The 12,055-nt window shown below is 42.3% G+C and overlaps 1 protein-coding gene across 2 annotated transcripts in view; it reads left to right on the forward strand.

The window, feature by feature from the left end:
- Positions 1-8,834, forward strand: part of COG6 (component of oligomeric golgi complex 6) — a 117,783-nt gene extending 108,949 nt beyond the window's left edge. Inside the window, exons 19-20 of one of the 2 annotated variants that reach the window (XR_012269145.1) lie at positions 2,522-2,711; positions 8,617-8,834. Coding sequence is in view for 1 of the 2 variants with exons in the window: in XM_073662586.1 (XP_073518687.1) it covers positions 8,617-8,764 (148 nt within the window). In the remaining variant the exon portion in view is untranslated. The remainder of the gene's footprint in view (positions 1-2,521; positions 2,712-8,616) is intronic. The other variant, XM_073662586.1, reaches the window with a different exon arrangement.
- Positions 8,835-12,055: the final 3,221 nt, after the last annotated feature.

A 12,055-nucleotide genomic window follows, 5' to 3' on the forward strand; every position in this document is an offset into this window, starting at 1 on the left:
TTACATAGTGACTCCCACGATTGGGCGCACCACCTTTGTGAAAAGAATATTACTGTTAATTAATGAAAGACTTTCTTTGTTGTTCCAAGACTATTTTTATTAGTTCTACTGTTGACTTGCCTTGCTAATAATACTAACTATTTAAAATCATTTCTGTATATAAATTGAATTATATCAATCCCTGACTGTTTCTGCCTCGTGAGCTCAGTGCTTTGCATCCCGACACCTGTATTACATGTCAGCCAGCCTCAATATGAGTAAGGGCAGCGCAGGACAGGTGCCCCAACTGTTCAGCCATCTGTCCATGGGAAGCTATATAGATAAATAGCCACAATGTAAACGTGCTTTTACGCAGTGCACGTATACCAAATTAAGCTCCTGCTCATTTTTTTTGGTTCTGCTGTATTTCTTGTACTTTGTACAAACAGGGGCATGCCCCCCCCCCCCCCCCCCTTTCTGAGCTAGACATTTATCTATATAGCTTCCCTTGAACAGTTGGGGCCCGTGTCCTGCTCTTCCCTTCACATTGAGGTTGGCTGACATAAGGTAAGGTTTTAATACTAGAGACAGGCTAGGACTGTCCTGACTGGGTACACTTTGTCGTGGTGGGATGGCTTTTATTAAACGCTATTTTGGTCAAAAAAGCATAAGTACCCTATGTTATTTACATGTACCATTGCTGTTCACTTATTTACTTGCTATAGGGTATAAAACTGATTTTTTTCTTGGGTTTGTCTGTGAAATGGCCACAGTGCGAACATGCTCTTACGCAGTGCGAACATGCTCTTACGCAGTGCATGTATACAAACTTGTGCCCCCCCTCATTTCTTTGGTTTTGCACTATTCTGGCGGATAAGAAAAGCTTTGCTGATCTTTTTGTAACCTTCACTTTTCTTATGTAAAGAAATTATTTTCTTTCTCCGATCTTGTGACATTTCTCTTCCATGTGATGCCATTGCTGACAGTATGAAATGGGAAGAGGTTTTCTTTGCTAAAGGGGTTCTTTCGAGAATGAGAGAAAATGGCGTGTCTGATATAATTCAAACTGTAGCCCGTCCTAGTTATGTATCAATATGGGCTGTGGACTGAAGACGTACTGCTCCTGAGACATGTGCCTGAATTGACGAGCTGTATCCCACATAACCGGTCGGCGGCCGGAAGCACGGCTGTGATATGTGAAGAAATATCTCTTCCTCGTGGAGCATAATGTGGGTTAAAACATTTTTCTTCACAAATCCCAGCCTTGCTCTCGGTCGCCAACGGGGGGGGGGGGGGGTGTATGTGTGATAGCTTGCCAATTGAGACACATGGCTTGGAAGTGTGTGTCTTTGTAGTAGTGGGGAAGGACGTAGCCTTCTTTTTGGCACTGAAAGAGTTAAAGAAGAATGTTCCCATAGTTAGATCTCTCTGAGCTGCTGTTAGGTTCAGTTAATGGGTTAGCTGTGATGATCCAGCCAGTAGAGTAGAGGGGGAACTTAGTGCCATGATCAAGCATAAAGTGTGTATAAAGCTTGTCCCTGATATATTTCCTTGTGGGGCTGTAGTACTTTTAATCAGCCACAAGATACCACTGTCGGGCGCAGCTGTTAGTGAGAGGCTGCTACCAGACAGTGAGGAATTAACTGCCGCATGGGGCGGGGCATCCTAGGTAACGTCTGAAGAATTTTCCAGAAAGTGGCAGTTGAAGTCCTGTCAGAGTTGTGACAGCAAGTCTTACGGGTGGACAGCAAGGGAAATTGGCTGCTAGGGTAGACAGGGGCTCCCTACCCTCAGACAGTGGATAAGCAGTGTAAATATCTCCTCATGCAGGAGTCCCATTAGCTGGCCGGAGAAACTCAACAGAGGTAGTGAGGACCCCGGGGCACTTCTAGTTTGCAGGTAGCAGAGGAAGATAGGACTCCAGGTTAAGCCATGAGGGAGATATAGGATCCGGACACACTGTCGCTGGTGAGGAAACTTCTCTTCAGCTAGAGAATAGAGTTAGAGAGATGCTTCACTTAAAGAGGGCACCAGAGCTGAAGATGTTTATAGCACCTGTATGGGAGATGAAAACCTGTTGGGCCTTATCCAATGTACCTGACTGTAAATACTGTATATACTCCTCTCCCCCAAGTAAATTCCCAGTTATGGTTAAGAACTCCATGTCCTCTGAATTTATTGCTGCCCTGGTCCCAGAAGAGAAATGCCTGGAGACAGCCGCGATCGGATGGTTTGAAGTAAGTGAAGAATGTCACATACCCAGCCACACATCAGAGAAATGACAAATTGTCTGTAGGGTGTCAAAGTGAGCAGGGGCTACAACTCTCCCATGACTACCTCGCTGCGGCACCTTACATCTTCAGTCTGCAGCCAGGATGCGCTGCATTTTGAATTATTTCAGTGACTCAATTTCATCTCATTTTTGGAGAACCGGATTAAGTAACTTCTTTTTATAGTTAGCTGTCTGCTGGACGCCTGTTTAATAAATAATGGATATCAATTTATATTTATGCATGATCCCGGTGTTTGTTATTATGTGCAGTGCCAACATTACGTAGATAGCCCTGCAACCAGTTACTGATCTTAGCGGCATTGCTTGTGTACACACAATGCCCCACTCCGAACCACTGAGCTCACTGATTGACTGCAGTCCTGTCGACATGACGTCTGTGCTGCAAGCAATATCCGATATAGGGAGCAGCGGCAGAGACTCTACGGTAGACCAGGGGAGGGTGAGTAAAATGCGTGTTTTTTTTTATTTTAATAACAAATTGCTCCTGGTGATTGCCATTTTCTGAAAAGAGACAGCCTTTTTAACTCCGCATGACTTCCCAATAGGTAAAGGATATGTGAAATTTTTAACTATATTTTCCAGCTATGAGACAAAACTGGCCAATTATATACTAGAATACAAAACCCGGTGCTAAGACAAATAGTCCAGTACCGGGTTCAAATTGCCTACTCATATCCAATATAAAGAACAAACGGAGAACAAAAGAGTAGTTAGCAAAGAAACAAAATCTTTATTAGTAATTCATAATCACAGTGATAAAAAGCTATATAGAAAAATAATAACAAGGCAAGGGGATCAGGAAAAAACAGTGCCAGAAACAAGACAACCCCTGGCAATAAAATTGCTGAGCAATCCAAAATACAAAGATACAGATAAATCTACAGGCAGAGGGACACTCCATAAATATATAACTGCAAGAAAAAGCAGTAGATAAATATTACAGTTCACCCATTAAGGGATAAAAGTCAATAAGATAGGTATAGTCAACCATAATATATACAAGAATCGCTAAATAGCAACCATAAGAGAAGGATCCAAATTAAGGGTGAATTGTACAGCTACCCTATGCCGACGCGCGTTTCGCTCTTCTTTATCAAGAGGCGCCTCTTGATAAAGAAGAGCGAAACGCGCGTCGGGGCGCGCTTTTTACCTTGCAGCACGTTCTGTGGCTCCCCTGGCATCTTGCGAGCTTCCTGCCTCCCGGACACTCTGCCATTGGGTGAGTGATTCTATCTAGGTTCCGGGTACCTTTTGTATACTCTTCCACCTAACACTACGAGGCATAGGGTAGCTGTACAATTCACCCTTAATTTGGATCCTTCTCTTATTGTTGCTATTTAGCGATTCTTGTATATATTATGGTTGACTATACCTATCTTATTGACTTTTATCCCTTAATGGGTGAACTGTAATATTTATCTACTGCTTTTTCTTGCAGTTATATATTTATGGAGTGTCCCTCTGCCTGTAGATTTATCTGTATCTTTGTATTTTGGATTGCTCAGCAATTTTATTGCCAGGGGTTGTCTTGTTTCTGGCACTGTTTTTTCCTGATCCCCTTGCCTTGTTATTATTTTTCTATATAGCTTTTTATCACTGTGATTATGAATTACTAATAAAGATTTTGTTTCTTTGCTAACTACTCTTTTGTTCTCCGTTTGTTCTTTATATTTTCCAGCTGTGTTTCTTTTTTTTTTTTTACTAAACGTAACAGTAGAAGACGGACCAAAGAGGGTGACTGCAGGACTAGACTACATAGTGCATGTTTGTAGTCGGTCACCATGCAGACACATAGCAAAAGTATAAGGCTTAAGCTAAATGCTCAAAGATTTTTTTTTTTTTGGCAAACTTAAGGCCTCTTTGCCATACAGAGCTGCAGGGAGACCAATCCTGCACGGGATGTTTCAGGGAGATCTATGTCCGGCCCATAGATTGTAACAGCTCATTTACATAGTAAGAAAAAAACTGGATTTCTCTGGAATAAGACATCAGATCACAGATATCAAGGTAACATTTTATTCCGCTTCCTATGACCTACATGCCCATATAGACGCTATAGGAGGGTTGATCCTACTGACAGATTCCCTTTAATTATCAGGCCATAAATTAATGTGAACTGGACCTAATTGATTTAAAAAAGAAGGCTGTGGGTTTAGTCACCCTGTTATTTCATCACAATCCGGACATCATTGCTGGGTCGTCATTTATTGCATATCACTGACAAATTGGCGGAAGCCTAACGCTCCAGACTAATCTATTTCTGTATTTAAATACTACATTTGACATGAAACGCCCCCCACCCCCTTCACCCTTATTTTTACAGTGGAAGTACAAGGGCTCGGCGTGAAAATCCAGCATTTATGTTAAATATTTATAAGAAAATGGGCTTCTGGGTTGAGTATAAATAGTCGCCTGTGAGTTACTAATGTTCCTGCATTGTAAGTGCTGTAAAATAGGGGCAATTTGACAGCATTATACATGTACAATGCAGCGGGGGCTTCCTTAAATGATATATAGCTTTATGCAGCAGTGATAGCACGGTTGTGTTGGATCACATTAGCTGTTCATAAAGGCAAGAAAAAGTGTCGTGGTGGCCTTTAATGGGCTAAGTATATTGTAATGGTAAGGTTTCTAGCCGTCTCCTGTCACCGAGGGTCCTGAGGCTTTATTAGGCTGAAAGATGAAGGCTGTGGGCTGGAGTCATTCATCAAGGCTTCCATAGTATACACCAGTCTGGATGAAGTGTCCGCTGGAGTGATATGCGCCTAATTCATTAAGAGGAGTGCTGCTCTCTATGAATTTGGCGCAACTTTCAGTCCCTTTGTGCCGCCACCAATCCATTCAAGAACTGGAGTACACTTGTGTTGTAATTTACACCACTTTCTCAGCATACAGTACAGACCAAACGTTTCGACACACCTTCTCATTTAAAGATTTTTCTTTATTTTCATGACTATGAAAATTGTACATTCACACTGAAGGCATCAAAACTATGAATTAACACATGTGGAATTATATACTTAACAAAAAAGTGTGAAACAACTGAAAATATGTCTTATATTCTAGGTTCTTCAAAGTAGCCACCTTTTGCTTTGATGACTGCTTTGCACACTCTTGGCATTCTCTTGATGAGCTTCAAGAGGTAGTCACCGGAAATGGTTTTCACTTCACAGGTGTGCCCTGTCAGGTTTAATAAGTGGGATTTCTTGCCTTATAAATGGAGTTGGGACCATCAGTTGTGTTGTGCAGAAGTCAGGTGGATACACAGCTGATAGTCCTACTGAATAGACTGTTAGCTGCTTTTTTCTTGCCATAATACAAATTCTAAGTAAAGAAAAATGAGTGCCCATCATTACTTTAAGAAATGAAGGTCGGTCAGTCCGAAAAATTGGGAAAACTTTGAAAGTGTCCCCTAGTGCAGTTGCAAAAACCATCAAGCGCTACAAAGAAACTGGCTCACATGAGGACCGCCCCAGGAAAGGAAGACCAAGAGTCACCTCTGCTTCTGAGGATAAGTTTATCCGAGTCACCAGCCTCAGAAATCGCAGGTTAACAGCAGCTCAGATTAGAGACCAGGTCCATGCCACACAGAGTTCTAGCAGCAGACACATCTCTTCAACAACTGTTAAGAGGAGATTTGTGCAGCAGGCCTTCATGGTAAAATAGCTGCTAGGAAACCACTGCTAAGGACAGGCAACAAGCAGAAGAGACTTGTTTGGGCTAAAGAACACAAGGAATGGACATTAGACTGGTGGAAATCTGTGCTTTGGTCTGATGAGTCCAATTTTGAGATCTTTGGTTCCAACCACCGTGTCTTTGTGCGACGCAGAAAAGGTGAACGGATGGACTCTACATGCCTGGTTCCCACTGTGAAGCATGGAGGAGGAGGTGTGATGGTGCTTTGCTGGTGACACTGTTGGGGATTTATTCATAATTGAAGGCATACTGAACCAGCATGGCTACCACAGCATCTTGCAGCGGCATGCTATTCCATCCGGTTTGCGTTTAGTTGGACCATTTATTTTTCAACAGGATAATGACCCCAAACACACCTCCAGGCTGTGTAAGGGCTCTTTGACCAAGAAGGAGAGTGATGGGGTGCTACTCCAGATGACCTGGCCTCCACAGTCACCAGACCTGAACCCAATCGAGCTGGACCGCAGAGTGAAGGCAAAAGGGCCAACAAGTGCTAAGCATCTCTGGGAACTCCTTCAAGATTGTTGGAAGACCATTTCCGGTGACTACCTCTTGAAGCTCATCAAGAGAATGCCAAGAGTGTGCAAAGCAGTCATCAAAGCAAAAGGTGGCTACTTTGAAGAACCTAGAATATAAGACATATTTTCAGTTGTTTCACACGTTTTTTGTTAAGTATATAATTCCACATGTGTTAATTCATAGTTTTGATGCCTTCAGTGTGAATGTACAATTTTCATAGTCATGAAAATACAGAAAAATCTTTAAATGAGGTGTGTCCAAACTTTTGGTCTGTACTGTACATTTTGCAAAAATTTTGTTGCTCTCAGCCACGACCCTCCCAACGAAGCTCCTCCCACTTTTAAAAGTAGGTAGAGATGGCTGAGACTTGCGCTAAAAAAACCCCAAAAAACAAAAACCTCCAAAAGGCTAAAAAGTCACAATTTGTTTGCGGCGCCAAAAATTTTTCAGCATTTCAAGTTGTTTTCCACCAGAAAACTAGCGTAAACTGCTTGATGAATTGGAGCTTATTTTTGCAGCTCACTTTGGTGCTGCTGTCAGCCATACCTTTACCCCACAGGGACTGCTGAAGGGCAATGACATCATTAACTTATTTTGAGAATAACCCTTTATCACCTATCCGAGGACTTCCAGCAAACTCGAGAAGTGGCTTTGCTGCCCGGTCTTCAACAACGGTGTGGAGGTGCATTTGCTCGACCTCCACTCCATTCATTGTCTATGTGACTGCCACAGAAAGCCGAGTACATAGCCCGGCTATTGCCTGCAGTCCCATTGACAATGAATGGAACAAAGGCCGAGCATGTGCAGCTCGGCTCCATCCAAGACAGGGCTGCAGAGCCACACCAGGGGCAACCCCTTTGCATCCTGTTTTTGATTTTTTTTCTTCATAGTTTTAAGAAGACACAAGTCCATAAATTCAACCTGGAATCCTACGGTGTTGATCCAGAGGAAGGAAAAACCTCATGAGCTAGAAGAGTAGGTGTATTTTTTTGGCAATAGCACCACTTTTGTCCTTTGGCTGTGCCTGGTGCTCCAGCTCGGGCTCATTCTCGTGAATGGCATCCCTTTTGCCGAACATCTTCCTCTCCTGGCAGTCAGCAACAACCAAACATTTAGCCACTGAATCATCATTTGTTTGCTTTTTTAAATCCTTTTTTGCTCTAGATTCTTCAGAATGGCGCACACGGTCCATGAATTTCGCGCACATAGGCTAATAATTTTGTGACTTTTTGAAAAGTTGCAAATGATGAATCAGGTGAAAATATCTAGAAACCCTAAACCCCACCCACAGTGGCAAAGATCTATAAAATAGAATTTCAAAAAGGCGGAAATTACTAGAAAAATGAAAAAAGGCAAGAGATACCAAAAACTAAGCAAAAATGTCGCAAGTGCAATCATGAATCGGGCCCTTAGTGTAGAATAACTCACTAGGTCGCAAATTGTAGGGGCTTCATAGCAAAAGGGGTGAATACATATGCACATGCCAATTTTTAGTTATTTGATCCAATAAATTTAATTTATGCCTATATTTTTTTCACTTCACTAATGTAGACTGCTTAGTGCTGATGGATCACACACAAATCGGATTCCAAAAGTATATAAACACAGGTTGTAATGTAGCAAAATAGGTAAAAAGCCAAGGGGGTGAATACTTTTGCAAGCCACTGTATATAAATGTTGTTTTCTCTAATATTTCCTATGTTAAACTGCAGGTCTCCATCCTGCCGTGTCCCATTGTAGCTGTGTAGGTTGCACATTTACTATTTCATGTAATTAGTCACATCTGCCGGTTACATAACGTAATGTGCATTTATTTAATGGAGGTCTAAACATAGCATTTTACCATTACAGCAGGGGGAAAAAGTTCAACTTCTGCTTGAAGTACCTGTTATAACCTGCAGATGGCACTATTGTTGTTGCTTGTTTTATATATGAGAAAATCCATTCATAATCTACTCTACATTGCGAAGGAGCGTCCTAACGAGTTGTAAAACCTAATCAGTGATGTTCCTTTTCTCTCTGTGATACAAATGTTTTCATCGTTATTGGAACTACAGAATGAATATACAACGCACATATAACTATTGGACTGGAGATAAATGCATATATTAACTCTTTGCTTTCCTCAGGGAACAGATAATTAAACAGTCCACTGAGCTGGTGTGCAGAGCCTACATGGAATTGTACGACGCTGTGATGGATCCTGCTAACAGTTACAAGGAGCCCACAAGCATTCTCCATAGATCTCCACAACAAGTGCAGACCCTTCTTTCCTGAACATTACCCCCTTCCTCCCTCTCCCCACATTGTATAGTGTACAATCTTAATAAATGAATTTGTATGTGTGCATTGTCTTATTCCTCTTCATTCTGTTACTATACACAGGAAAATGTATACCATGATCTAACCCTTGAAGGGAATCTGTCGTCAGGTTTTTGCTACCCACTTGAGAGAAGTATAATGTAGAGACAGAGATCCTGATTCCAGCGATGTGTCACTTACTGGGCTGCTTGCTTTAGTTTTGGTAAAATCACTGTTTTCACTGATTCAGGTCTCTGAATGCTGAGCTCTGTATAACCCCCGCCCACATCACTGGCAGTTTATTGTGTACACTGTGTGTAGGCAGAAAGCTGCCAATCAGTGATGGGGCGGGTTATACAGAGCTCATGAATATGGAGGATTACCTGACAGCAGGTTTACTAGTGCTCTAGTGATAATCTCATGCAGATAAAACTGTTATTTTATCAAAACTAAAGCAAGCAACCCAGTAAGTGACTCATCTCTGAAATCAGGGTCTCTGTTCCTAGATTATGCTGTTCACAGATTAGGCAAGAAAAAGCAGGTGATAGATTCCCCATAATATGGGGTATGTTTGGTGATTTCCAGTTTTATTCACAATCCTCAGCTTCCTTATGAATGGAGGAATGGAAAAAAAAGCTGGAAAGACCATGAGCGCAATAGGGTCTTATCTGAGTGGAAGCAGGAAAAAATGAACAGTTTTGCTCACCTGGTGTGGTTGTGAAGTCACAACCTCTGTAAATGCTTGAATAGGCTGCTGCAGACCCACGATGTGGAAAACAAGTGAGGCTGGAGAGGAGTTGGATAAGGTCTGCGTTGCCGGAGGATCAGTGATGAGCAGGAGAACATAGATGCAGGAATGCAGTTTATTTGTCAACGTGTTTCGAAATGACACTTTGCCTGATGATTAATGAGATACTTAGACAGCTGCTTCACAGGTCATCGGCACAGCAAGAGCTGCCTGCAGATCATGGTAACAGATTGTGCCTTCCCAGTAGATGCAGAGCAGGATTTCTACTAGGTGAATCCTACGAATAAGGACTAGTATTAGTACGAAACGTGTAAGTTTCATATGTACTTCTTTTTATTGACTTGTCAAGTAAGATTCACAATAAACATGGTTTTCATTTAATCGAAGATTTTTCAATTCAGTGCTGGATGAAATTTTCCCCTTCCTGTTTCCTTGCCCTTTTTTATAATGTTTATGGGGCCCTCCAGACTTTCCACCCGATAGATGATGTCGGGGGAGAGAATGGTTCCTCACATCAGATTTCGGACTGCCTCCATGCTTGTTCTCCATGACATCAGACATTACCAGGGGAGTTAGACAGCGGCTCTCTAACAGAGTATACAGAAGTGCTAGGGTGCACCAACTGTTCCTGTGTATGGGGAACTCGTGAAATTGCTGTCAGCCAAATCCTAGAACCAGAATATTCCTCCATTACTGGTTCATCTAAAGCAGGGATGTCAAACTTTGGCTTGTGGACCAAATCTGGCCCGCAGGGTGGTTATAATCGTCCTGTGACACCAGAACCACCACCCCTATGTGGGGCCATTATTCTGTATGGCGGACTATGTGGGGCCCATTATATTGTATGGAGGACTATGTGGGGCCCATTATACTGTATGGAGGACTATGTGGAGCTCATTATACTGTATGGAGGACTATGTGGGGCCCATTATACTGTATGGAGGACTATGTGGGGCCCATTATACTGTATGGAGTACTATGTGGGGCCCATTATACTGTATGGAGTACTATGTGGGGCCCATTATACTGTATGGAGGACTATGTGGGGCCCATTATACTGTATGGAGGACTATGTGGGGCCCATTATACTGTATGGAGGACTATGTGGGGCCCATTATACTGAATGGAGGACTATGTGGGGCCCATTTTACTGTATACTGGTTGGCCCACGACTGGTCCAAGTTTTTCATTTTGGCTCTTTGTGTATTTGAGTTTGACATTCCTGATCTAAGGTTTTGTATGGGAAAGGATGAGATGTATGCCGCAGACATGAAGTAAACATGCATTTATGTGCTGCATGTACAACTCCTGGCAAAAATTATGGAATCACTGGGCTCAGAGGGTGTTCATTCAGTTGTTTAATGTTGTTGAAAAAAAGCAGATCACAGACATGGCACAAAACTAAAGTCATTTCAAATGGCAACTTTAGGGCTTTAAGAAACACTAAAAGAAATCAAGAAAAAAAATGTGGTACTCAGTAAGGGTAATTTTTTTTCAGACCAAGCAAAGGGAAAAAATTATGGAATCACTCAATTCTGAGGAAAAAATTATGGAATCATGAAAAACAAACACACAAAAGATCACTCCAATACATCACTAGTATTTTGTTGCATCACCTCTGGCTTTAATAACAGCTTGCAGTCTCTGAGGCATGGACTTAATGAGTGACAAACAGTACTCTTCATCAATCTGGCTCCAACTTTCTCTGATTGCTGTTGCCAGACCAGCTTTGCAGGTTGGAGCCTTGTCATGGACCATTTTCTTCAACTTCCACCAAAGATTTTCAATTGGATTGAGATCCGGACTATTTGCAGGCCATGACATTGACCTTATGCGTCTTCTTTCAAGGAATGTTTTCACAGTTTTTGCGCTATGGCAGGATGCATTATCATCTTGAAAAAATGATGTCATCATCCCCAAACATCCTTTCAATTGATGGGATAAGGAAACGGTCCAAAATATCAATGTAAACTTGGGCATTTATTGAAGATGTAGTGACAGCCATCTCCCCAGTGCCTTTACCTGACATGCAGCCCCACATCATCAATGACTGTGGAAATTTGCATGTTCTCTTCATGCAGTCATCTTTATAAATCTCATTGGAACGGCACCAAACAAAAGTTGCAGCATCATCACCTTGCCCAATGCAGATTCGCAATTCATCACTGAATATGACTTTCATCCAGTCATCCACAGTCCACGATTGCTTTTCCTTAGCCCATTGTAACCTTGTTTTTTTCTGTTTAGGTGTTAATGATGGCTTATGTTTAGCTTTCAGCAGCAGAAGGGAAGGAAGGGAGACACCGATCCATTACTAGTGGGTAGGCGGAGCCCCACAGGATAGTTCACCTCCGATTTATAAAAAGTGACGACCGGCCCCTCCAGCTTAGGCTCCTCCTACTCCTATGTTCCTCAGTCTGAAATTTGAGGTCGCTGCCTTCGCAGCTCCTCAGAAGATTTTCTTATTTTTATTCCGGAGACCTAGACCCCCCGTGGTCTAGAGGTCTCAGGGGGTCTCA

Source organism: Phyllobates terribilis, unplaced genomic scaffold (assembly GCF_046119375.1).
Source record: "Phyllobates terribilis strain yellow unplaced genomic scaffold, ASM4611937v1 Scaffold_2__4_contigs__length_985480577, whole genome shotgun sequence".
Lineage (NCBI taxonomy): Eukaryota > Metazoa > Chordata > Amphibia > Anura > Dendrobatidae > Phyllobates > Phyllobates terribilis.